Source organism: Bos grunniens, chromosome 6 (assembly GCF_055505025.1).
Source record: "Bos grunniens cultivar Pamir isolate PY7600 chromosome 6, Bosgru_T2T1.0, whole genome shotgun sequence".
Classification (NCBI taxonomy): Eukaryota; Metazoa; Chordata; class Mammalia; order Artiodactyla; family Bovidae; genus Bos; species Bos grunniens.
Genome location: NC_141170.1, coordinates 51,814,201 through 51,841,824, shown reverse-complemented (window position 1 = coordinate 51,841,824; position 27,624 = coordinate 51,814,201). Strand labels below are relative to the sequence as shown.

Below are 27,624 nucleotides of genomic sequence, written 5' to 3'. Positions count from 1 at the left end.
GTGAAAGTCACTCAGTCGTGTCCGACTCTTTGCGACCCCATGGACTCAGGCCAGAATACTGGAGAGGGTAGCCTTTCCCTTCGCCAGGGGATCTTCCCAACCCAGGGTTCAAACCCAGGTCTCCTGCATTGCAGGCAGATTCTTTATCACCTGAGCCACCAAGGAAGCCCAAGAATACTGGAATGGGTAGCCTATCTCTTCTCCAGCAGATCTTCATGACCTAGGACTCAAACCAGGGTCTCCTGCATTGCAGGTAGATTCTTTACCAGCTGAGCTACCAGAGAAGCCCTATACCTTATGACCCAGCTCCTATCACAGTGTTTAATATCCAGTAAGTAATTAATCATCGCTTGTTGTATGACTAAGTAAAATTAAGAAAACCTAACCCAGAGAAATGCATTATCTCTTAGTAATATTTGTTCTCTTACCCTGCCAGTTTGCTTTATTAATGCTTGATCATGACACGGAGCAGGACATAAGTGACCGCATTTCTCCAAAACCTTTTGGCAAGGTTGATGACATGGAGGACAAGAGCCAAAGTGACAGCGATGTTTTTCTTGACTTGTATGATGGCAAGTTGGTGGCCGACTAAATTATAAAATACAATTTTTTTAATTACTTTGATCACTGAACAATTGTATCTAAAGTACAATTATTTATTCATATATATATATATTCTGATTCCACACAGAATGATCATACTGTGAATATTAATATTTTAGAACATTAAAGCAAAACTGAAAATATTAACAAAATTAAAAATCAATATGAATTTAAATCTCTAAGGTATCAGATGTAAGTCTATGCAGAGCTTTGTACTAACCTGCACTGCTCTTTGCACTTGGGGGGTCTTGTGGTACGTTCTCGGCCACAGGGTACTGTCACCTTTGTATTACCACAATTGCACTTCACATCTACAGTTTCTGGGCAAGGGTAACAACTACCTAGAAAAAAAATGTCTGAAACTTAAAGAGAAAGTTCCTTAACTATCCAAATTCCCATCAACAGCAGAATCAATAAGTTTAGTATATTCACAGAATGGGATTCTACTATGAGAATAAAACCAGTATGAACGAACCTCACACGTAACACTGAGCAAAAGAAATTCAACACCAAGAGTATGATTCCATTTACATAAAATGAACAGGAAAAACTAAATCTACTCTGTTTAAAATCAGGATGATGATTACAAAGGACACAAAAATAGTTTTGGAAATGCTGGTAATGTTCTGTTTAGTAATGTGAGTTCTGATTATATGGGTAGGTTCCATTTACAAAAAGTCATCAAACTGTACACTTGCTATCTGTATACTTTTCTGTACCTACACTGGTACTTCAACAAAAAGTTTTAGAATTTCACTTAAAATTTGCTAAAAGTTCTAAGTAACAAATAACACATTATTAAAATTATATAAGCAAAATGGAGCTAAGTCTGTGGAAAATCTGTTAGCAATAATCTTTTTGGCTTAATTTCATACATACATTTATTCAAGTACATTATTTTAAGATAAATTCCCCAAAATGAGTGACTTCTTTCATCAGATTATTAACAAGTACAGTCAATTTTCCATTAGTCATGCTCTGAGAAAAGACTAAATTGTAAAATCTCATTTTAGGCTATAATTCCAAATAATTCTCTTCTAAACATTTCAAAAGTAAACATCTTTAGAGTTTTAGTTTTTCACCTTCTTTTGTTATGGGTTGGTAGAAACATGCAAAACCAACTGAAAAGAAATCTTTTAAACTGGGCTAAAAAGTTCCCCCCAAGGCTTTGACATTCTCTTAAGGGCTTTCTTTCTACTCTGTTTTCCCAGTAGGGCACCCCATTAAAAATGAAATAATAAAAAAGGAATAAAGAGTCTTCAACTAGGAAGTATCTCAAGACACTGCTGCCTAGGTGTCAGACCAAGCAAAATAATGAACAGCAGTTAACCTAATAAAAAACAGATTAAAGATGACAAACAGCCTGGTTAAAGATTCTATAAGTTCAAAACAAACAAAAGTTAAAAATATTTAATAAGTTAAATAATGACCACAGAAAACGAAAACAAAAATCATCATAGGGAAAAAACACACATGTATCATACAAATTACCAAACTTAGACTTCAGAGTTTTCGTAAGTATAATCCAATGAAGTATTATCCTGATGGTAATGCAAACCAAGTCATCCTGACTCACCTGAACAAACTTTATTTTGTTCCTTCCAAAAGAATGACTAGATGTCACATTTTTTAAAAGTTAATAGCAATATTTATGTCTGTTCTTACTCAGCACATTGTATCAATTTCCACACTTAACAATGATCATTTTCATTCATCTTCAGCAATTCAGAGAGGAACTTATCAAACAATATCTTTTCACCATCCTAAACTACCGTATTAGTTTTCTTTTTTTTTAATTAAATCTTGAGAATAAGGGATAATTTCCCTAAACAGTCTTCCTAATGAACCCATTACAAATACTTGTACAACATGACAAATAAACTAAAATAACTTCAGTTACAGTATTTTTTAAATGAAAAAGGAGCATTGAGTTACAGTGATCAGTGGGTCAAAAGCCCAATAATTCTGGAATCATAACCATGGATGGTCTTAAACTTAAAAGAACTATAAATTGAACTTTCATATATTCACAATGCAAACATGCAGACAGCATGCTCTTCCTATGAGTTACCGTATAACTTAAGATTATGAAGGTGTCTAGAATAATGAAAAATGACATAAAATAATGATTTTACATATCTTATGCAATTGTGGTAAGAGCTGGACAATGGTATTTTCATACACTTTCCATTAAGATAAATTTTGTTAGGGGCTAGTAAACTTTTTTTAAAATAAACATTCTGCCAAACAATAATAATAATAATTGAACCCAGATCTGATCAAACCACTAGTCCCACTAATAGTTTATAGGAAATACAGAGGAAAATGCCAAAAATTCAATAATACCACAGAGATGCATTCTGAAAAATCCAGACTCTATAAAACTGCATAAAGCAATCTAGTTTCTTAAGTGACAAATGAAAAAGATGGAAAATCATAGAAAAAGAGGGAAATTACAGATTAACAGACTTTAGAGACATAAACCAACTACAATGTCAATCTTAGTAACATTTCTGAGTCATACAAACTGAAGTAAAAAAATAAAGGTATTTATGAAACAAGATATGTGAACACCACATATTTGCTGATATTCAGAAACAGATTACCTATTTTCAGGTTAAGAATCCATCTTTTAGAGATGCACATTGAAGTATTTATGGGATCTACTTCAAAGGAGTACAAGATGGGGATATGCTTTCAACATTTCTCCACTAAGTATGATGCTTGCTTTATGCTTTTTGCAGATACTGTATAAATCAGGTTAAGGATGCTCTCCTCTATTCCTGGTTAAGTTTTCATCATATACAGATTTCGGATTTTATTAATGGTTTCTCAGACATTTACTAAAATGATCTCATTTCTCCTATAGTCTGTTAATGTGGTAGAAACATATTACATTTACTAATCTTAAACCAACCATATATTATTGCATGGATATCTTAATACCATCTAGCTGGATTTGAGTGGTTAAAACTAATTTCACAAACATGTTCATGAGTTAGATTGACCTGTAATTTTCTCTTACTTTCTCTGTAAGATAAATAACGAGCTGGGGCACAATCCTTTTTTATATATACTATCAAATAATTTACAAAGAGATTAAACTTATATATACCTTAAATGTTTATTTGTTAAAAATCAAGTGTAAATATCAATGAGACCTTTTTTTTCTTGGTGAGAAAATTCTCAACTACTGATCTAATTTCTTTGATGGTCATACAACCAGTCAAGTTTTCAACTTAAAGTGAAGGTCACGTTTTAACAGTGGCTTCTGAAACCCTAGACATATTCTCCTTTCCTCAGCAGTCCTTTATCCCACCATTTTTCTGACCTCATCTCCTTGGACAATCACTTCAGTCCTCTCAAACGTTTCCGTCTTAAGGCATCTGCAATCCCACCGCCCCATCCCCATTTCCACAGCGTCTGATCCCTACGTCTCTCAGGGTCCCCCTCACACATCATCCTACTTGACCATACTATGTAAAGCAGTATATATCATCCACTAACATGATTTTAATTTCACTCTAATTCTCTTATTATACTTGTCACTATCTGATATTCTGTACTAATTTATTTATTTTTATTCTAATTAAGGGAGAATTACAAAATAAGTTCCATAAAAGCAGGTACTCTGTCAAATTGTTCACTCATGTAATCCCAGTGCCTGGTACTTAGAAGACACTCAAAAATACTTATTGAAGTTTTGGGTTCACATCCTGACTCTGTAACTAGTTCTATAACCTTGGGCCAATAGTCTTTGCCTTCTTCCTCCTTACACAAAACACTAATGTCATTCACCTTCCAAGATTCCTGAAAGAACGAAGACATTAAGAGAAATATCTAGCATCCACCTAATCCCAAAGGAAAACAACAAAAAACAGTACAGTAGTTTGTCCAAGGTCATATAGCTACTAAGTCCAGACTTGACTCAGACCTCTTAATTTAAGTCCATGCTCTTCCCACTACCATATACTATCTTTCAGGAGATTTCACTTCATACTAACATACTCCAAATGAGTAAAGTTAACTCAGTCTTCAACGTCTAATAACTTAGGGACTCCTGAGACCCTTTCAGGTGGTGTGCAAGATCTCATATACATAGATTAGAATTTTCCAGAAGCTATGTGACAAGGGATATCACAATAGATCGAATGCAGAAGCAGATACATGAATCCAGTTATCTTCTACTAAGCTGGACATTAAAGAAATCTGCAAAAATACAAAATACCATTCTTCCCACTAATTTTTTTTTTCCAGAAAATATTTATTTTTCACACAAAAAAAGTTACTGTAATAAGATGTAATGGATTATTACTATGTTTAAATAAAATAATAAATGTTATTATATTTTAATTTTAAATAGAATAAATATCAATAGATAAAACCCATATTAACAAAAGGTCTTTGGGTCCAAAAAGAGTTTAAAGGGGCCTTGAGATTAAAAATTTTGAGACCCACTGGAAAGAATATATCCATTCATTTACTAAACTTAATTTCATATAAATGTCTAAAATTCACAATAGTACTGAAAAACCTATTAGCTTAAGAACTATATGGGGAAGGTTGGGTAGAAGAAAGGAAACAATATGGTATTACAGAAAGAACTAAAGTTTATATTTAGAAGGCCTGTGTTCAAATCTTGGTTATGGTGCTTTGCTAGAAAATTCCCTAAGGAAATCACTGAATCCTCTTCAGCTTAAATGTCCTCGACCATAAAATAAGGATACTAGCGACTACTCTAACGTCTCAAGATTGTTAAGAGTAAGATAATAAATGTGAAAGCTCTCTATCAACTATAAAGCACTATGTAAATATAAACATAAAATTACAGCTGTTATTAAATTTTACCTCTATGGCAGACAGATGGACACTTATGGTTTCTACATCCTAAAGTCCGTCCACAGTTTTGATCACAAGGTGGACAGTTTCCAGGGCAACACTGAAGGGAAAGCAATATATAAAGAACAGATAATTTGAAAATCATACATAATATGAATGTCATTACTAGTTATTCACAGAACTTAGGGAAATCAAAAGATTGTTCTTTTCACTGTAAGAATAAGAATATTCAAGAGTATTAACATTCTTGTGTAGAATACATTATACTAAGAACTTGTAAGTTTAAATAGACAATGACCTAATTTAGTGAAATCAAGCTAAATTTACGTGCCCTTTGGTTAACTATTCTATAATCTAAAATAGTTCCATAAGAGATTCTCTTCTACTTATATATGCAGAGACTGACAACATTAACCATAGGAATGCATGTAGTCAAACTCTATAATCAATTTAGGCAAACAATCTGCCTATTTTTAAGATTTAATTATAATAAAGCCAGTGCATTATATAAATTAGGTGGGGAACTATTTTCAAACCAAAGAATCAGAGTCTAACTAAAGGAAAGAAGCAGAGACAGGCTAACTGATTTCAGCACTCTCTCGTTTGTTACTTCTTAATTTTCAATCTGTGAGAAATACAGCTGTCTAAGACTTGTCCCAATTTTCATTCATGAACACAAAGCAACTACTTAAAAGTTCTATCTGCCATTCTAACTCCTTGACTTCTCATATATCCAAACCTTGGAAACAAAATACAGACTACAATTGTCTTAAAGAAATATGGGTTTGTAACCTACTTAAGAAAAAGTTTCAGGATAAAAAAATAGCTCAAAACAAAATATACATTACTGAAAAGCAATTAAAAGTTAAAATAGTTCACTCAATTCAATAAGTATTTACCAAAAAATACTATGTGCCTATCACTTTCCCAGTGCCAGTGGGGGAAAAGAAGATTATTGCGATAAGCCTTTTAGGTGTTTGTTTCTCACCACTGATGAGCAATAATGACCAGATTTACTCTCCTGCTTTAAACAACTAGAAAATCAGACAAAATATATCCAACAACAGTTTTCAGATTTTGGACAATTAGGCAACACTGGACAGAAACCCTATGAAAAGATAAACAAAAAAGGTGAGTCCTATGATAGCACAAGTTTAGACCTGGAAGTTTCCACACTGCAGCACAAGGAGAAAAATCACAAGCAAAGTCCAGTGGTCTCACCAAGTTAAGGAGACAAAATTCAAGGTTCAGAGGCCAGTATGGTTAGAATTTGTGGAGAAATGGTAGCACAAAATATAAAGTTCATAGTATCTGGAAACCAATCAAAAGTCACCCAGGAGGAAAGAATAACCCAAAAGGAAAGCAAAATTCGATCAACAGAAATAGACCCGAGAATGACAGATGACAGAATTAGTAGGTAAGTACATTAAAATAAGCCTGTGAAGTATAGCCCATCCACCTATACTGATGACAACAGAAGAAAGCATGAGCATGAAAAGGACAGACATGGAAGTGATGAAAAAGACCCAACTCCAAGACTCAGATGAAAAAATACTGTCTGAGAGGAGAAAATACATGATGGGATTAAAAATGGGATTATACAATGCAAAAGAAAACTTGTTGAACTTGAAGATAAAGCAATATAAGCTAACATAAAATATGAACATTAAAAAGACTAAATAATAAATGGAGCATGAGTGAAGCATTAGAACTATAGGCCCTCAAGTAGTTTGACATATACATCACTGGAGCGTCATAAAGCAAAGAGTAGGAGAAATATTTGAAGAAATAAGGATCGAAAATGTCCTAAGTATGATGAAAACTATAAAGAAATACAAGAAACTCAACAAAAGCCGAGCAAAAGAAACATGAAGAAGGCAATACAAAGGAAATCACTAATAAATTCCTGAAGACTAATGATAAAGAGAAAAATCTTTTTAAACAAAGAAAAAAGATACATACAGAAGAACAAAGATAACAAAAATAGTTTAAAGTATGGGGGGAAAACTGTCAAATAAAAATCATACAGTAAAAATATTTTTCACAAACAAAAGCTAAAGAGAGTTTACAAAAATTGAAAGACTCCATGACCAGCACTCAAGAGGTGTTAAAGGAAGTTCTTCAGATAAAAGAAAATGAAACCAGATAGAAACCTGAATCTTTATAAAAGGATGAAAAATGGCAAAAGTCATGAGTTTGATGATAAATATAAAAGATTACCTATTTTTTTCAAATTCTTTGACTAAAGCAAAACAACATATTTAAGATTATTTTAAAAAATAGTATAAAATGTGTCGGAATTAAATAAAGGAGGTAAAGTAGAATCATTGAAAAGCAACACTCAATCAAATAGAAGACACAAAAGAAGGAAAAGCAACAAAGAGCAGATGGGCAAACAGAAAATAAATAGCCAATGATAGATTTAAATTCAACCATTTTATTAAAGATCGTAAGAAATGTAAATGATCTACACTCAAATTAAAACTAAAGATTGAATAAAATAAAAAATCTAAGTGCTCTGCATAGATGTTCACTTTAAATATAAAGATATGAATAAGTTAAAAGGATGGAAAAGATATACTGTATTAACACTATGAAAAACAAAGTTGAAATCACTATATTTAATAAATTTAAGAACAAGGTATCTTACCGGAGATAGAGGGATAATTTATAATAATAAAAGAGGCTTGAAAAAACTGCAAATCTACAGACTCAAAAAAATACTCCTTATACTGAACCAAGTTTCTACAGATAAGATCTGAACAGCAGAAGTTAAGCCTCTACAAAACCAAATGACACTGCTAACACTGCTATGACGTTTTAGTCAGGGAACAGAAATAGCCAGATAATCAAGACAAAAGAATTATGCACAGGACAAAAGGACACCACTGTTATTTAAAAACATTGATAGAATTTCCACTAATACAAACAATATATTTATTAATATTTCATATAGGAAGCAAAGAATATGTCTAAATACCTGAAGAACAAGTCAAGATGGCACTTATCATAGGCCCCAAAAGGAAAAACTCAAAAGAATTTTAAAATCAGTTTTCCAAGCTTATTACCTTTCTCCTACACTGATGCTTCTGACAGTCCCGCATCTTAACACACTTAGTTTCACAAAGATAAGGTTTATGGCACGGCATTCGTTTTGTATGCTTCCCACAGCGACAATGCTTTTCCACTTCCTGGAAGAATCAAATGCTATTGACTTTTGTTGATATGATTTTTTCACATTGCTATCTCTATAATTACTAAAAAATGAAAGAGAAAAGTTTTAAGAGCCTTTTGTATTAAAGACTTAAAAAAAAAAGGCTGAATTTTCTAAGACACTTGTTTCAAAAAGACTTTACAGAATTTCTATTATTAAATTTAGTAAAAACTTGATATTAAATAGTAAAACAATTAAAATCTCTTATATCTAATTACACCATAACATCTATACATCTAGTTTCAATAAAACAAGAAAACTGGATTATCTGGTAGCATGTCAAAACCAAAATGACATCTAGGCATTTTTTTCCATCATCACTAAGCCTAATTCATTGTTGCTTTGAATGTCTACTGAGAACAAACAAGTCCACACTAGTCTAAAAATGACAACATTCAAACTTTTACCAAGGAATACAAAATAAATGGTAACTTCAGATTTAACTGCTGGCATACTCTCCTGTTTCATCATAATAAATGTTAGATCATGACAGCAGATGTTTAAGAGAACAATTATAAAACAACCCCATTTGACATATTATGACAGCTGTTAAAAAAGTAATCATTACAGGAGATGACTAACTTGTCTACATGTTTCACAAGGGCCTCGGTGACAACGCTGTGAACATCTATGGATTCCACATTCAAGTACTTTGTCACAACTGTCTCCACAAGTTGGTACATCTTCTGTACAAGGCAAGGAAAATTCTAGAAGCAGATAAAAAAAAAAATCAGTATTAGTAACAACATATATTATTATAAAACACTAATAATGTGCCATGTACTTCTGGTTCCCTAAATGACAGGCCTTTCTGACATGAGTTTTTGCATCTACATAATTAATGGAAAAAGTTCACTTTAATGAAAATAACCCCTAATATTTGTAAAGTTTATGCTTTAAAAAAAAAAATTATTTCAGTGCATCGGATCTTAAGCTGCGGCACGTGGGATCTTCGTTGTGGCGCACAGGCTCTCTAGTTGTGGCACTCAGGCTTAGCCGCTCTGTGGCATGTGGGATCCTAGTTCCCAAACAGGGATCCAACCCAGGTCCCCTGCATTGCAAGGAGGATTCTTAACTACTGGACTGCCAGGAAGTCCCAAAGTTTATGCGTTTTAAAAAGAATTCGACACATGACATGTTACCATACTCAAGAAGCACATTTTTATGAGCTAACTACTTCAGAAATAACTTTTCTAAAGAAATGAGTAAGTCCCTGGAAACTACTAGGAAGAATTCTACAATATACAGAATAAAAAAAAAAAAGAAAATTGCTCTAAACAAGCTCATAGGATGAAAAAAAAAAAAAAATCTAGATTTTCAAACTATGAAATTGGCCTTTAACATAAATATTTTATAACTAATGCTGGCAATAATCTCACAAATATGTGTGCTGGTATTGGTGCTTAATCAAGAAAGTGAACGTCAACTGAAACTCTTCTATGCCTTCATCTCAAAGCAGTCAAAACTAAATTCACCTCTAACACAGAATAATGGCAAGAGTTTATAACTATTAGGTTTCCTTCATGTGCTGGCCACTACACTAAATAATTTATGTGCATTTTATCACTTAATTCTCACAATTATCTTATGAAGAAGGTACTACTATTGTCCCCATTTAACTTGAGAAAAGTATATTCAAGAAAGTGGGATTTCAACCCAGATACGCTTAGTCTTTTTTTTTTTTTTTTAAATTTTAGCAGAGATTTATTCAAGCAAGGAAAGAAAGAAATGGGATCAGAGGAAGGAACTAAATCAGGAATACATCTTGTAATACTTATATTCATCACAGTCTTAACTCACCCAGATTTATATATGTTGGCACGCTATTCAGAATGGTGACCCTTATATAATCAAAGATCATATTATTATCACTCCAGTTTTTTGTTTGTTTTATCAGCATGCAGCACAGGATATTGACATTTACTTCCCTCAATCACTTCTCTTCACTGGTCAGGGGTTGAAAGAATAGGGGAGTTGGAAGAGCATTCAGATGGAAGCCGAAGATACACCTTGAATGTGCTTTGATGGGTTGAAAAGAGGTTGGTCTGAGCTTGACAAGACACCCGTTTCAGAGGCTCAGGAAGTTTGGGGCCAAAATCTGAGTTCTTAATCCACCTGTTACCCAGGTGTGTAGAAATCTAATACTGAATTTATATTATTATTGAAATGACATTGTAAGTTTCCAGAGAAGACTAATTGGGAAAATATAATAATTAGCATAACAAGTAATCATAATCTGATTAAAGATTTTTTAGAAAGCCTTACTTGACTTCTGACATGGACAGAACCTTTTCCCAGATCGAGGACAATCTCCACAAGCACCTACATGGCAAACTTGCTCACACGTATGATTACCACATGGTAGTGTTTTCCCACATACCTAGAACAACATGCAATAAATGCTAAAGACTTAAAAGTTAACAAGACTTTGTATACGACATAATAATTTCTCAATCACAAATAAGCAACTTCTTTATATTCCTCATATTATTATGCTTTCTCTCTCACATAGGTATCATGAATGTGCATAAACACAAACACACATTTCTTTTGTGCCAGAGTATATTTTTAAAATACAACAAAGGCAAAAAGAACATACAGTTTCATGTGGTCATCCACCAAGATTTCCAATGGTACTAAAGCCATGCCAATTCTAAGACAAGCTACAAAATCAACCCTACTTCCTCAAGTGGATTAACTCAAGAAGAGGGAAAAGAGGAGAAAAAGCTAGCAAGAAAGAGTACATATGTACTAAATCTGAAATTCAACAAGTCGCTGTTAATTTGAAAAATAAATTTCTCCTGGTAATTAAAATGATACTAAGTTGAAAAGTTTCCTAAAACATGAATAAAATTCATCTGAATTGCTGTTCTTCCTCTCTTTTTATCCAACTAAATCTAACTAGCATTTCTAATTGTATATGCTTTGGTAGACTTTAACACCCACTCCTCAAAATGCATATACACTTACTTGATCACAGTGCCACAGTGGACTTGCACAGCTTCTTTCAGCTACTCGTTTCCCACAGACACACTTTTGTCTACTAACTCTTGGACAAGGTGGGCAACTTCCTAAAATCAAAACGATAAATAAGCACGGAACATCATAAAAGCAATGGCGGCTGCTTTGACTTCTGCTTAAGGCTGGAACATCTAACACTTATGACCTTTTACCTGCATGACAAGGATTTTCACATTTATGTTGTCCACAAAGCAATTTCCGTCCACATGGCAGCTGACAGGACCATTCCTTAGCACTGCACCGGCGAGGGATAGGTTTTGCTTTCTTACAATAACAAGTAGTTGTGACCATCTTGGGACAAGGGGGGCAAGGACCTAGAATCCAATGAAAGGAAAAAAAATCAGAAGCCAAAAATTAAAAATTTCAGTTCCTACACCTATCAGTAATTCCTAACACTTTCCTGATACTTTAAAAGGCAATCCCTTCAAATATTTTCTTATGTACACTTAAGTTCTGGATTCAACTTTCACAATGATTTTTTTGCTTCAATGTAAGAAGAAATAACTACCCACAAACAACAAGAAATATAATATATAACTCACCCGGATGGCAGAGGAGTAAACACTTATGGCCACAAGAAGGTTTAAAATCTCTCTCACATACTTGGCCACATGAATGAGGCACAAGCCACGGATCTAAAGGTGGATCTTCCACTTTTCCACAATAGCAATAGTACCTGCTAGGTGTGTCAGATCGTTTGTATTCAAACCTACATTTGGGACTACAAAGAATGAAATTCCTGAAGTTAATTTCATTTATAAAAGTGATATGAGATGGGATATAAATATACTTAACAATGGAGTATATACAATCAGTTAATGTACCCTCTGCTCCATCTCTATATTAGTAAGAAACATGATTTTACTAAAATCAACTTCAACCATCTAGAACAGCTCTGTCCAATAATTTCCTGAGACAATGGAAGTGTTCTACACCTGTCATGTCCAACACAATAGCCATTAGCCACATATGGCTAGTGAGCACTTGAAATGTGGCTAATACATACAACTGAGGAAGAAACAATTTTTTATTTCATAATTTTTAAGAGTATAAACAACTGCATGCGGCTACTTGCTACTGTATTAAACAACACATATCTAAAATACAGCTATACAAGAAAGCAACATTAGCTTTCTACTAACCACCTGAACTTTATTCTTGAGTTATTCATTCCAATTTTATAAGGCTCACTATTTTAAAAGTTTGGTTGGGTGGTCTACAAATAAGCAAACTATATTAGGAATAGCAAGCAGAAGAGAGAAATCAGGTTACAGGTAGGTAATATAGCAGCAAGAAACATGGCAAAATCTAGAAAGGGAAAAAATATTTGAAAATAAAAAATATTCATATTTAACATCTAATACAAAAATATATATATTTCAAATATGCCTAAGTCAAAGAAAAGTTCAAATACTGCTTCACATTCTCTACTAAAACAAATTTTTACCCAGCAAGACTAAAATAAAGCAGTTTTGGTCCTAGAAGCCAAACTAAAATAATAAATGTAGAAAATTTAATGAGACTGGATAACCTGAAGCTTTGATAGATTTTGAGGCTAAAACTAGGAAGCCAATGATCAAAATGTTAGATGTCAGTCTTGTACAATGTGACACTAAAATATACAAACAGGAGCTCCTGAGAGAAGCTGCAGAATTTCAATGGATTCTAGTCAGAAAGAAATTAAAAGTTCTTTAAAAAGATAACTAAGGCGTTGCTTTGTGGTGGGGTCGGGGGGGGGGTGGTGGGGGTAAGAATCTAAATGATTTAGTAGTTACCAAAGGAACTATTAGTTAATACAAGTTGGGGCAATGGAGGGAGCCATTAGTAGGTTTCATCTCTTCACAAACCAAATGACTACTTGAAGGCCAAGCATGGACAATGAAATTGCCAATAGAACAACTTAGAAGCTACAATTTTCATTTATTTTACTACTAAACACTCCAACTAAATTAGAGAAAGTTACCAAGGCCAGGGATAATCTCTCTTTCCAAAATCATCATCCGTCAGAGAAGATACCAGAAACTGGCTGTCTTTAGCCCACTTCTGGATACAGGGCATGTGAAATATACAGAAACATCCTGAACAACTCCAAACCTAAGACAAAGGTATCAGAGATTAACAAACACAAAATGATTTTTCTTTGATAATTCCACAATACTTTAAAATAAGTATCATTTTCAAGAACTAATTACAGAAAAAAACCTTCCTCTAGCATAATAGAAGAAATGTTCTTTTAAAAAATTAATTTACATGTAGAACACTGTAAAGAAAAATAATATTAACCATCCAGATTCATTCAGCTAGAAACTACTGCTAACATTCTGAAAAAAATCTCTAATATTTTTGTATATATTTCATACTTTTTAAAAAATGAGGTCATACTGCAGTTACTGATAAGTAACTATAGCCTTTTTTTTAACATAGTATAAGCACTTACCCTTATCAAATATGTTCATACAACATGATACTTATAGCTGTATAGCAGGTATCACGTTGATTTATATACCATAATTTAACAAATTTTGGATCGTTGTACATTTAGGTTTTTCTAATTGTAAATAACACCACAAAAGGAATCCTTAAACACAATATGTACTTATAATCTCTGTTGCCCCATTGTTATTAAAAATCTATTAGTCTCACAATTAATGCTAAATTCTAAAACTTGGGTGAACAAAGAAACTTGAAAATATATATATAAATATCATAAGCCAGCTGAAGCACTGAAAAAAAGCCAACTTCTTCCCCCAAAAAAGCAGTGCCTAAAAAAAGAACTGGGATATAGAAGTAAAAGGTCAAGAGAGGGAAAAGGAAATGCGAATAAACTGCATATTACTCAGCTGATTACTACTAAGGGCCAAAGTTCAGTCCTGTTAGGAATGTTCTGAAGAACCACATAAAACATGCCTAGGACAACTCCAGCCCCAACCACTAGCAAAGAGGAAGCTAGAGCACTCATCCCTTAACTCCTTATGGTGGAATGTTGCCCCAGTGGGGAATAACTCTGCCCTACTTCGGTACTATACCCACTTCCTGCTGAGTTAGTTCCCAAAGAGAAAGCAGTGAGGTTGGGGAAAAAACCCACAGACAGCAAGTGTTTAATGCAGAGACTATTCCTCCACTGCAGCTGAATTCACAGTAAGCCAACCAGAAGCACCAAAGGCACCTGCAGCTGCTATGCCATCCTATCTGATATAGCTTAAATTTCTGGTTCATTCTGCATGACCCATCCATTTCACATCTGACCTGACTGCCCTTCTCTAGGCAATGGTGCTACAACAGCAGAGGATTAGCTTGAGGTCTAAATGGTGAGTCTATCACATTCAGTCATCACGTCCCCTTAATTGCTTTATTAATGCTCTTTAAATTTACATATATATTAACTTCACCATTAGGCCATAGAATCTCTAAGTACATAAGTTATCTCTGAATCCATCTCTCCCCATTAACCTAGCCACTTTCCAGAAGCACCTTCAAGACAAGAGAAGCTCACTAATAAACCATAAATGTCACTGCTAGGTTTTACTTCCTTGAAGGCAGGGAACATAATGATATTTTTTAAAACCTGGTGAAAGTAATGAAATGTAAGTTATTTAACATTTCAGTACTTGTGAGTCTCTATGAAGTACTAATGCTAAAAATGCTTTATCAACATGACATATGCATTGACACTGAAAATATTTGCTTCAGTTTTATTAATAGTGCTGAAAATATTCATTGCTCATTTAGAGGTATTTTTCTTTTAATCACAGATTCCCCAAAACTGAATATCAATTTATAAATAGAATTCTCAAATGAAACATTTTTTAGCAAAAACAGTAATAAATGATTACAAAGTATACATGCAAAATAAGATATTTGACGGCAATAACATTATTTTAGATATGGACAAAAACTTACTGCTTGGTTTCTCTTCACTGAAGCAATACAAATTAAGCATGTCATAGCCCCGGCTTGAAAAGCTTCATTTACGTACTGTTTCGTTCGCTCTAATTCTCGTACATCTCCATCTTGAAATTTAAAAATTGAAAACTTAAGGTTAAGCAACATCTGAAAATAACACAAAGTCACCAACAGCACCACATTACGTGAGAACTGTCTAGTATTATCAATTGTTCAAACTACAGCTAAAAAAAGGAGAAGCTAAAGGAAAAAAGCAATCAGTGAACTGCAAAGAGGTCACAAAGTCCATGCATTCTATTTTGACCTTCTCTCAGAGTTCACCTGCTGTTACAGTCCTTAACAAATCCGGTGGGGGCAGAGCCTCAGGCAAAGGCAGCAAGATGCCAAGTAATAAGAGAAAGCATACCTAAAGCGAGGTGAAAGGAACTGAAAAGCAAAAGCTCAGCAGAGCCACTGAGCCTAAATATAAGCATATGTCTATCAATGTGTAAGTGCATAAGAGTCTGTGTATATGAGTCTGTTTGTCTGACAAAGCATGTTCTTAGTAAAAATCTGTCGAATGAAAAGATCAATACAGTACAATAACCTTGTTTCATTAAATTATGCTATTTCTGCTTAAAAAGGAAGCATGACTTAGAAAAAAAATTACTACACCGTATTTTCTTTAAGCAATCATTAAGCATTTACTTGGTAGACACTGCACTATTTGTATTTCAGTAAGATTAAATAAGATGTTTTTAATTTCATTTTACAGATGAGAAAACTGAAGCACATAACATTTAAGTAACTTCGGTATGGCTCCAAAGTGAGCCCTCTTGACCACTATGCTATGCTGCAGCAAGGGTTTAATACAGGAAGGTCCAAGAAATAACAGCACAATGAAAGGCAGAAAAGCAACCCTGAAGCTCACATGACACCAAAAGGACAATAATCTGAGTCACTTTAGTATAAGAAAAATAAACCTACAGGCCTTTAGTATAATAAAGATTATTCAATAGAGGTTAACCAAGTCTCCAGGAAAAGTACACTACTGGCATAAACTATCGTAAGTACAGAACATGGCAATAAAATTGTACAAGCCAAAATTTATGTCATCAAAAAGAAAAATAAGAAGGACACTTGGATAATTCTTTACTTTCTAAGACCATCTAAGTAAACACAAAAGTCACAAAATCTTGTTCTACCATACTATAAACACAAGTATAATTTAGGTTATTCAACAAAATATATATAAAATCACTCCCAAAACTATAAAATACTATAAACTTACTAAGACAATTGTTTTGAACAAACATCAAAGTTTGACGAGAATCCTTAAAGACAGACTTAATAACCATATTCTATGTATTTATTTTGCTCTTTGACATGGCTGGCTCTAACAAATGTAGAGCATTTTAAAATTTCATCTAATTTAACAGCTACCATGTAACATAGAAGATAAAAACAAGATGAATAGACTTTAATAAAGTCTAATCTTATATTTATAAAATTTATGTAAGACTTCTTTGAAAATTGTGTTAAAACTTGGCTGCAGCAATAAAGTATAGTGCCCAAGGTGGACAGGATGGCATTTGAAGTCATGCATTTTAACAAGATCACTCTGGCAACTGAAGAAAAATGACTGTGAGGAGGCCAAGACTGGAAACATGAAGTACCAGAGAGGAGGTAGTTACAGCAGATGAAGCAAAAAAGACATTTAGTAAGTCAATGTGTCCATCTCAGCTTTCTCATCTTTAAAATAGTAGTAATAATAATATCTACCCCACAGAGCTATTATGTGGATTTAAATAACTATTATTTAATAGCTATTAAACCTATTAAACAGCTGTAGGGGCCTGAATTAAGGTGATGACAGTATGGGGAAAGGTGGGGTGAATTTAAGAAATTTAGGAAGTAAAACTCAGCAGGACTTGGTGACAATGAGATTGTGTTGCTTTGAAAAGTCAACGTTCATGCCAAGATTCAGAAGGAAAGATTGCTGTGCCTGAAGAGCTGTCTGACATAGGCTGAGGGGAGGAGTGGGAGCAAATAAAATATACTCATGTCATGTATATGCCAACCCTGCTCCCAGATTTCTGCCTTAGGTGGGTGACTGGGAAAACTGTGGCACTACTAATTAATATAAAGAAAATAAGACAATAAATAAGTTATCTTTCAACATATGTTTATGTTTCCATAGGCCAGCAAGACAGCAATACCCAACAGGAAGCTGCCATTAAAGTCTGAAACTTGACATGGAAGTATAAGGGCTGTGAGTTCTGGTGTTCAATTCACTAACGTGAGATGGGAACCATCTCATAACTCTGGGATTTACTGTACTAGTCAAGTTTCCTGACTTTGGTAGAGGCAAAGTACAGAACACAATGGAATGGATATCAAAATACTTATGGATTTGACACAATACAGCGTAAGAAAATCGCCTTAACACTTTGAGATGAAAGCCGGGTTAAAATTAACAATACTCATAAATGATAAAAGTTTTCTAAACACTAGACAGAAATACTTGGTTATATCACTGGATTTCCTATTTAAAAATAACACCTGTACCTAGAATGGTTTAAGTGAGGTCTTCTTGAAGGAAGCCTGAAGTTACTTTCTATGAAATCCTTTAAAAGCAAGAAACCTCAAGGTTCCTCTTTGCCAACTTTTACCTGGCTGAGTCAGACTTCTCAGTCAAGCTTCCTAATCTTAATTCTTTGCCAGACAGGGTAAATTCCTTGGAAACCATTTTGATGATATGTACCCAGGCTCATGATGCTATCAATATACTCAGCAACTACTATGGATAATACCTTCAAGAATGCTTCCAGCAATGACTGTAAGCATAAAATGTGGAATATGTAAGAGCACTTCACAGAAAATAATCTATTTCTACACTTAGTACCAAATCTTCACAGCAACATCACTTTGCCCCTTGCTCTCATAAACGAATGTGGTTAAGTAACCCAGATATATACAACATACAATGTGACTGTACACACTGAACCTGAGGAGACTAAGATTTTTTTTAAAGCATAAACATCAGAAGTTGTAAGATATAAAATAAAGGAATAAAGTTAAGAAATGAAACTGACTCCAAGATACATTTAACATAATGAAAAAGAGAAAAATGAAGAATCAATTTAAAGGAGTATTCAAAGTCTTCAAGTGCAATCAAACCATCATCAGGAACAACTGGACCCAACTCATCTCTCAGGGAAGATCCCCCATCCCCACCACCCAGGCATACTAATGAGATGCCAATGAAACACCAAAGAGAATTTCTAAGGCTATAAAAGACATTGCCATCCTATTACTGTGATAAAACATATAACTCAAATAGTAAACGGAGAAGGCAATGGCACCCCACTCCAGTACTCTTGCCTGGAAAATCCCATGGACAGAGGAGCTTGGAAGGCTGCAGTCCATGGGGTCGCTGAGGGTCGGACATGACTGAGCGACTTCACTTTCACTTTTACGTATTGGAGAAGGAAATGGCAACCCACTCCAGTGTTCTTGCCTGGAAAATCCCAGGGATGGGGGAGCCTGGTGGGCTGCCGTCTATGGGGTTGCAGAGTCGGACACGACTAAAGCGACTTAGCAGTGGTGGCAGCAAATAATAAAAGGTGTAAAAATTCAACTCCATAGCATAAGAATGTTCATTCTTAAGATACAAAAAGTATCCCACACAGAGTAAAGGTGTTAGAAAAAGTCAGGAATATATTTTTCATTTGATGTAAAAATATCAAAATTTAAAAGCTCATACAGTACCTGTCTGAGTAGTATAAGTTATAAATGTATTAGCAACTATTTTTCCTCTTTTTCCTTCAAAATCTTCATCCCCTTCTTCTTCAGATGAAGAGCTAAAGTGTTCTTCAACAATTTTTTTGGCTGCAGCCTGATTAGCCTTCTTGATTTCCTCAAATTTCTTTTGAGACATTAGCTCTGCTTAATAGAAAAAAAAATGTTTTTCATTTCTGCAAAACAATCTCGCAAAAAGAAAGACATGATATACCAACACATTATTAAAATACAGATTTAAAAGTCACCTTTGGTGCATTCTATTTTACTGTCATCTATGAAAAAAAGTATTTTCAAATTTCTTATCATATAGGTAAACAGAATACCACAATATAAACTTTCACTTTTGTTAAATATTCTGCTAAATGCAACAAACTGTTCTAGAGTGACTAACAAATCAATTTTTTAATTTACAAAGGCATGTTAAAGTATCAAAAAACTGGTGATCAACCTCAAGACAAGGACATTAACAAAATTAAAGTGAGATGTTTAAAAATAAATGGTAGGAAAGTCCAAGAGGGAAGGGATACACATAGCCGATTCACTTTGTTGTACAGCAAAAACTAACACAACAATGCAAAGAAATTATACTCCAATAATAAAAAAAAGTTTTAAATGAATGAATGGTACACAGTGATTCTTAAGAGGTGGGAAACATACCCACTGGGAGCACATCAAAATCAGCAAAGCCACGTGCTTTTTCAAATCATCTTCTTCCATACTACAAACCCAACATGGCTTGGCCCACCAAAGACTTAGCACAAGCAATATTCACTGTATACTCACTATGTTTACAATTGCTGCTTAGAAAGCGCAAGAACTTTTTTGTCTTTATTAGCATGTGGTCACAAAACACATTTACTGAACATTAATCCCACACAAAAAGTGACTGACGGTAAAGAATCAGACAGACTGTAAAGAATCAGACCGTAAAGTGCCAGACAGTAAAGAATCTGCCTGCAATGCGGGAGACCTGGGTTCGATCCCTGGGCCACAAGAAGATCCCCTGGAAGAGGGCATGGTAACCCATTCCAGTATTCTTCCCTGGAGACTCCCCATAGCCAGAGGAGCCTATCGAGCTACAGTCCACGGGATCGCAAACAGTGATACACGACTGAGTGAGTAAGCACAGGAATCCAACACAAAATACTGCTAACATGGAAAATGTGCTTCTCACAACTTCATTCCAAGAAGAAACGTTAAGTAAGTTTTGAATTAGTTCCGTTATTCTGCTTAGCACTGTCTGTACTTCTGACTTTGTTACTGTCTTAAATAATGCAAAAAAGAATTAGACTACTTCATAGCACATTCCCAATGAGACTTCAAACTCCTCAAGAGCAGGACTATCAGAATTCTCTACAAGCATTATTAATAAACCCTTCTAGACAGCAACCACAGTTCAAGAAAGGAGCCACAAACATACTGAATTGATCTTAATTCATGAGTGCCTTAATTCATCAGTGCACTAAGAAATGCACTTTATGCTTGAAACTGATGAGTCACTACTCATAAAAACTTTCCTATTTTAGGTGGTGTACTTGTATTTAATGATGTTTTATCTTTATTTTCCTCATGAAATCCTCTCCTTTTCTTATTGCAGCTGGTTTGGCTGGGAACTCCTGGATATTTCAAGTAAAACTGGAGGAAAATGTACAGAGCTTACATAGGAATCTTTGAGTACTAGTAGAAAACTAATTGATATAAGATATATGACTCAAAATTTTTTTAAAGGTTGAAGCAGATATAATAAAAACATTCATAACCTGATCAATAGACCCAGATCAGATCATCTCAAAGACAGCTGACAAAGCAACCTTCCCATATATTATTTTTTACAGTCAAATCTCAATTATCCAGTTGAAGGATGCTTGCTTTTCTCTAACCACAAAATCCAAGGAAGTTCACCAAAACTGTTCACAAGTCTCCCTCTTGCATACCTCACTACCACCAATATCATACTCAGTAACTCATCACTATTCTAAACTCAGAATTTTCTATCACCTAACTTTAAAATTAGCTGGAGGAGGTATAACATTCAGAAGCTCAATTTGCTCCTCCACCCAAAAAAATATATTTTGAAAAATACAACAATAAAATGATTTCCGGGATTATTCTCTGACCCCCTGCACTCTTTCACTGCTGTGGACAACTGAAAGCTGCATGTGTGCACGCCACCAAAACACTGCTTTGTTGTTCAGTCACTAAGCTCTTTGCAACCCCATGAACTGCAGCAAGCCCGGGTCCCCTGTCCTTCACTATCTCTTGTGAGTTAGCTCCAACTCCTGTCCGTTGCCTTGGGTGAAGGATACTGACAAGCTGAAGGAGGCCACACCAGATATATCCAGGAAAGGACATGAAATTTGTGACCCCAGTAGAAAACAGTACCACAAACTTAAGTGCATATAGGGCATAGATAATTAAGGTCACTAAACTAGGCAATCAAACAAAGATGGAAAATGACAAACAGCCCCAGAAGTAGGAGACACAATGCGAAGGGGAAAGCCTAAATCCAATCTAAAAGGGACTTCTGTAACTCGGCCCAACCGACTGTTGCCACGCATTAAAGTACCAAAGCCACAGTGTTTGAGAAGAAAAGTTGCTAACCGGGTTTTTATGAAATTTTAAAAAGAAAAACCAAAAAACTGCCGGCAATCAATTCAGATTTAACGCATTGTGTTAACCAAACTATACGCTAAATCAGACCGCTGGGCTACGATTTGCAACCTTGGGAATTCAATAGACAAGAGAGAAGAGAAGACTACGGGACGGAGAAATAATAAAGATTAATATCAATTAAACTGATGATGAATAAGGTGTGATGGGAATTGGCCTAGAATGAACAGTTGCCTGAAAGCTTTGAGAAGTGAGGCCAATTATAAACTCCTGAAGAAGGAAAGTAGTGAATGCGGAGGCAGCTCAGACTAGGCAGTGCCTTAGGAGGTGGGTATTCAGGTGAGCCCGAGAACAGGAGCCATTCTCACCACCGGCCACGGAAGTCTGAGGCGCTTCAGACCCCGCGGGGCAGCGCCGCGCTGAGCTACCTGCAGCCGCAGGGGTGGCCGCTCCTCCGGGGCTGAGGCCAGGAACAGCAGCGCCCACCGACCCCTTCTCTCGCCCTCCTCCGGCGCCGCGGAGATGGACTCCATTTCCCGAGGAGGGGGCCGCAGTGCCTCGTCCTCGGGCTCGGCCTCGACCACCGGCTACCTGGCGCCAGGAAGCTTCCATCCCTGCAGAGGAAAAAAAAAAAAAAAAGAGTGGAAGGAGCGTGAGGGCTGTGGTGCCGAAGAGTCTGGGGAAAAGGACAGTGAGGGAAACCGAGATGAGGGTGAAATGAGGAGGGTCTCCGCCGGACCGGGGCCGGATTTGAAAAGGTCGCGGCCCTGTCTCTCCCAGAGGGCGAACCCCCGCTACGCCCAGGCTTTGGAGATGGCTAGGAGAGGGAGAGAGCTAGGCAGAGAAATGGACTGCAGAGCAAGGCGCATACAGCCACGGAGAAAGAGTCGAGAGAGAAGGAAGGAGCCTCCTGGACCTCGGAGTAGCGCGGTGATGGGAGAACAACCGACTAACCCGGCGTATCCCGCCGGGAAGCAACTGCAGTAGCAAACCCCAAGGAAAGCTACGTCTCCTTATCGACGGCGCCCGCCTCAAGCGACTACAATTCCCAGAAGTCCAGGCTCACAAATCGCAGAACGCGTGGCATCACCGGCCGCTTCCTCATCCGGGACCTTTTCTGTGTGTTGGCCAGCCCTCGGAACGCATGCGCCAACTGAACCGGGCCTTCGGAAACCGGGCCTACAGTTCCCGAAATGCTCTGGGGTTCGGGCTTCCCTTGTGGCTCAGCTGGTAAAGAATCCGCCCGCAATGCTGGAGACCTGGGTTCGATCCCTGGGTTGGGAAGATCCCCTGGAGAAGGGAAAGGCTACCCACTCCAGTATTGTGACCTAGAGAATTCTTTGGATTGTATGGTCCATGGGGTCGCAAAGAGTCGGACACGACTGAGCGACTTTCACTTTCACTTCGGGCGGGCAGGGCGCAGAGAGAGCGAACTAGATGGGGAAGTGGGCGGGCCCTGAGGTGTTCAGGACACCGAAGGTTGCTGTTTTTTTCTCGAAACTTCCCTGAACCTAGCTGGAGTCTGTACCAGTGGTCGTAACTGACTGCCCACTGTCTTTGGTGCCAGGGAACTTTTCTCGCAGATAGGAGAAAGCATTTACGAGAAAAATACTTTGAGGTCGGGGAAGAGGGAGGGAAAGCCGAGGGAGTGCTGCGGTAAAGTGGCTGGAGTGGAGAAAACGCTCTTCTGAATTACTAAAGGGATGTAGAAGATAAATCTAACGGCATTAGTATCAAAGTCCTTTATAGTTTATAATGTACTGTTTCTGAAGCAGGCCGATTTTTACTTTCACAACAAAAGGAAAAGTAGTTAAGAGCCAGGTCTGGTCCTGATTCTTCTGGCTTTGCTGTTTTCAATAATAGATAAAGAGAAGAGTGGAAGAAATTTTAAAAATTCAGGCGTCTGTCTGGGATTGAGAAATATATTAATTGCTGTTTGGGACTACACGGCCCTTTACAACTCTTCAGCTTAATGAATACCTAATATTAATATAGCATTTATTAAGTTCCAGGCACTATGCAAAGTGTTTTACATATATATGTATTTTAACAGTGTGATACTCAATAATGCTATTTTTATCCCCATTTTACACTGTGGGATAGAGAAGTTAAGTTCCTTGCCCTTGACATAGCCTGGTGTTGTTTTCTCTTCCATTTTGTAAATTAGAAAATAAAGACACAGAAAACTTTATTATTAAATATCCTAGCAGAGCCAGGACTGCAGCTGAGCTGTGTGACTCCTGTACTATACTCTTAAAAACATCCTACTACTTAATTACTGTGAAAAAGTAATGTTTACATAGAAATTCCACTTAGGTTTAGAGGCCCTAATCAGGCAAAAGGCTCAGTTGTTCAGAGTTTTTCCCTTGCCATTTTACAATGATAATTGATAATCATAATAACTACTGCGGAGTCAAAAAGAATGTTATATGCTATGTGAATGAGCAAGCATTTATTATATTATTCTCAAAAAGCTTAGTGGAGAGCTGATGGATTTATAATGTGGAAGTATAGGTAAACTTAGAGCACATTTCAAAATACCATTTTCTGCTATTTTCACTTTGAAATATCAGATAACATTTGAAGGAAACAAGTTCTATTTATCAAAGGGGAACATGAGAAATACATGAAGATGATAAATATATAGTTAAGATTATAAAAGTGATAAATATAATTGTATAGTTCTAATTAATCTTAATTATTAAAAATACTACCCTCAAGAAAAGCTAAAAACAAAAGATGCACCAAGTACTGGCAACAATATGGAGCAATTGGAACTTTCATGCATTTTGGTAGGAGTGGAAATTGGTTCAAACCTTTTAGAAAAATGTTTGGCATGTTCCAAGGCCCACGTAATTCCACTTCTGAATATATACCTGAAAGACCTGAGTGCACAGCTTCACAAAAACTCATTTTATAGCAGCTTTCCTCATAATAGTCAAAAACTAGGAACAAACCACATGTCTATCAACAGGATAGAAAAATTGTGGTATATTCATATAATAGAATGCTATGCCAAAAGAAATACTGATATGTGAAGCAAGATGAGTGAATCTCAAAGATACCATGTTGAACAAAAGAGGCCAGACACAACAGATGACTCTCTTGTGAATCCAATTTCATGAAGTTCCTGAACAAGTAACAGAGGCCAGATTAGTGCATACTCCTGGTAGGGGTGGGAGAATTTTAATTGGGAGGAGGAATAAGGTATCCTCCTGAGTGGTGGGAAAATTCTATCTTAATCTGGGTGGTAGTTTTACTTGTGTGTACATGTGTTAAAACTCAAAATATTATACATGTATGATTTGTGCAACTTACTATATGTATGACACACCTCAATTTTTTAAAGAATCCTAAAATATAGAAAAATTTGGATATCTGAATACCCCTATTGTCCAGTCATTTAAAAAATTATTTGTCCATTACTGACATGTCTTCCTGATATGGATTCATTTTGCCAGTGTTTCAATATAGCTCCCTAAATACATTGATCTTTGACAAATACATCTAGACTCAGGTAAACACTTTGCCTGTTATCAATACATTGCCCCTCAGCTCCTATTCACCCTTCAGTATATGCTCTGTGACAGGACACAACTTGAAGCATCTCACCAGAGATGTTAAGTTTTCTCGGCAGAGGGCACTGGAGAAACATTGGAGGAAGCAACACGCTCTCCTGTTATTTCCTGCTGCTGTATAATAGGTCAACCACCTTGCAGCATTTGCCTGGCCTGGAGATAAACTTCCAAAGCAGCCCTCTCAACATGGAAACCTACCTTAAGGTCTTCTGCTCACCACTGATCCCCCTGAGTCACCATTCCCTTTGCAGCTGACACCCTCCTCATACCTGCCACAGCACCCCTGAGCCTTGGCTCCCATCCCCTCTGCAAACTCACCCCTCTGGTTTCTGATCACTGCACTCCGCAGGAGACTGCAGAACAGCTGTGGCCTGAACAAACCAGCAAGCTTCTCTGCTATCTAGTGGGCTGAACTACACCTTCACCAGTAAGACTGAATCAACCTTGGGGAGGGAAACTCTTCCAAGTTTGTCCTTCCTTGGGTATTCTCCCTCAGTCCTAGAACACCATACATAGTTTCCTTCTAGTCCTTCTTTTATAAGAGCTTAATAATTCTTTATATAAAACTTGACCCACAAAGGTCCATCTAGTCCAGGCTATGGTTTTTCCAGTGGTCATGTATGGATGTGAGAGCTGGACTGTGAAAAAAGCTGAGTGCTGAAGAATTGATGCTCTTGAACTGTGGTGTTGAAGAAGACTCTGGAGAGTCCCTTGGACTGCAAGGAGATCCAACCAGTCCATTCTAAAGGAGATCAGTCCTGGGTATTCATTGGAAAGAATGAGGCTAAAGCTGAAACTCCAGTACTTTGGCCACCTCATGCGAAGAGTTGACTCATTGGAAAAGACTGATGCTGGGAGAGATTGGGGGCAGGAGGAGAAGGGGACGACAGAGGATGAGATGGCTGGATGGCATCACCGACTCGATGGACGTGGGTCTGAGTGAACTCCGGGAGTTGGTGATGGACAGGGAGGCCTGGTGTGCTGCAATTCATGGGGTCGCAAAGAGTCAGACACGACTGAGCAACTGAACTGAACTGAACTGAACTGAGTGGTTTCTATTGTTGATTGGACCAAGACCAATACAAGCACTGAATACATTTTACTTGACATATTGGATATCATCCAATCACATTGACAGCAAAAATAAATATAGTTAACAAGGAAATAAAGAGGGAAAGTGTTAAGAAGAAAATAAAGGGTACAACATAAAGTGCAAAATACACCAGTTGAAATAAGTGGGACAGAAGTGCTATCCGTGGGACAAAACAAAATTAGAAAATTGAATAATCAGGCTGATTTCTCTAGGCAGGTTAAACACAAATAACTTTCAAGGATAGATTCTTATTTTGCTTTAATTATTAATACTGAGAGAACTGAGTGATAAAAATAGTATTGTATAATGTTAATTTCATTAAAATAACATAATTTTTAAACTGGGTCATCAGTTTCTTTTTCCAGTAAAACCTTCAAAAACAAAAGTTAACCAAACATTTATTCATATTTCATGTAAACTATTTCTAATATTCGGCTAAATAACCCATCCATCAATCAATAATTGAGTCTGGGGCTTCCCTGGTGGCTCAGTGGTAAAGAATCTGTCAGTCAACACAGAAGACACAGGTTCGATCCCTGGTACAGGAAGATGCCAAGTGCTCCAGAGCAACTAAGCCCAGGTGCCTCAACTATTGTGTCTGCGCACTAGAGCCCAGGGAACCAAAACTACTGAGCCCACATGCCACAATCACTGAAGCTCACGTGTCCTAGAGCCTGTACTCCACAGCAAGAGAATCTACGGCCATGAGTAGCCCGTGCACAGCAACTAGAGTAGCCCCTGCTCAGCACAACTAGAGAAAAGCCCACACAGTAACCAAGAACCAGCAGAGCCAAAAATAAATGAAATAATTTTTTTTATAAACTGACTCTGGCAGTTATCCAATATTGTCAGGCATTACATATTTGCACTCAGAGATGGGAAGGGTTCATTGTAAATAAAGAACCAGAATAGGAATGAGAAGGTTCACTGAGATGCTGAGAACTGAGAAAACTATTAAAGGCAGACTAAGATGTGGATGT

The 27,624-nt window shown here is 36.3% G+C and overlaps 1 protein-coding gene across 9 annotated transcripts in view; it reads right to left on the bottom strand.

The window, feature by feature from the left end:
* NFXL1 (nuclear transcription factor, X-box binding like 1) overlaps window positions 1-23,464 on the bottom strand; it is a 62,036-nt gene extending 38,572 nt beyond the window's left edge. Inside the window, exons 1-14 of one of the 9 annotated variants that reach the window (XM_086405915.1) lie at window positions 22,928-23,464; window positions 22,402-22,587; window positions 19,331-19,504; window positions 15,578-15,687; window positions 13,641-13,771; window positions 12,220-12,398; window positions 11,830-11,991; window positions 11,627-11,727; window positions 10,922-11,036; window positions 9,239-9,363; window positions 8,511-8,633; window positions 5,452-5,542; window positions 824-944; window positions 429-588 (exon numbers count right to left, since the gene is read on the bottom strand). In XM_086405915.1, the coding sequence (XP_086262041.1) occupies window positions 429-588; window positions 824-944; window positions 5,452-5,542; window positions 8,511-8,633; window positions 9,239-9,363; window positions 10,922-11,036; window positions 11,627-11,727; window positions 11,830-11,991; window positions 12,220-12,398; window positions 13,641-13,771; window positions 15,578-15,687; window positions 19,331-19,504; window positions 22,402-22,585 (1,776 nt within the window). In that variant the 5' untranslated portion in view covers window positions 22,586-22,587; window positions 22,928-23,464. Of the gene's footprint in view, window positions 1-428; window positions 589-823; window positions 945-5,451; window positions 5,543-8,510; window positions 8,634-9,238; window positions 9,364-10,921; window positions 11,037-11,626; window positions 11,728-11,829; window positions 11,992-12,219; window positions 12,399-13,640; window positions 13,772-15,577; window positions 15,688-19,330; window positions 19,508-22,341; window positions 22,588-22,889 lie in introns of all 9 variants that reach the window. The other 8 variants (XM_086405913.1, XM_086405911.1, XM_086405909.1 and 5 more) reach the window with 8 other exon arrangements.
* Between the last annotated feature and the right edge of the window lie 4,160 nt (window positions 23,465-27,624).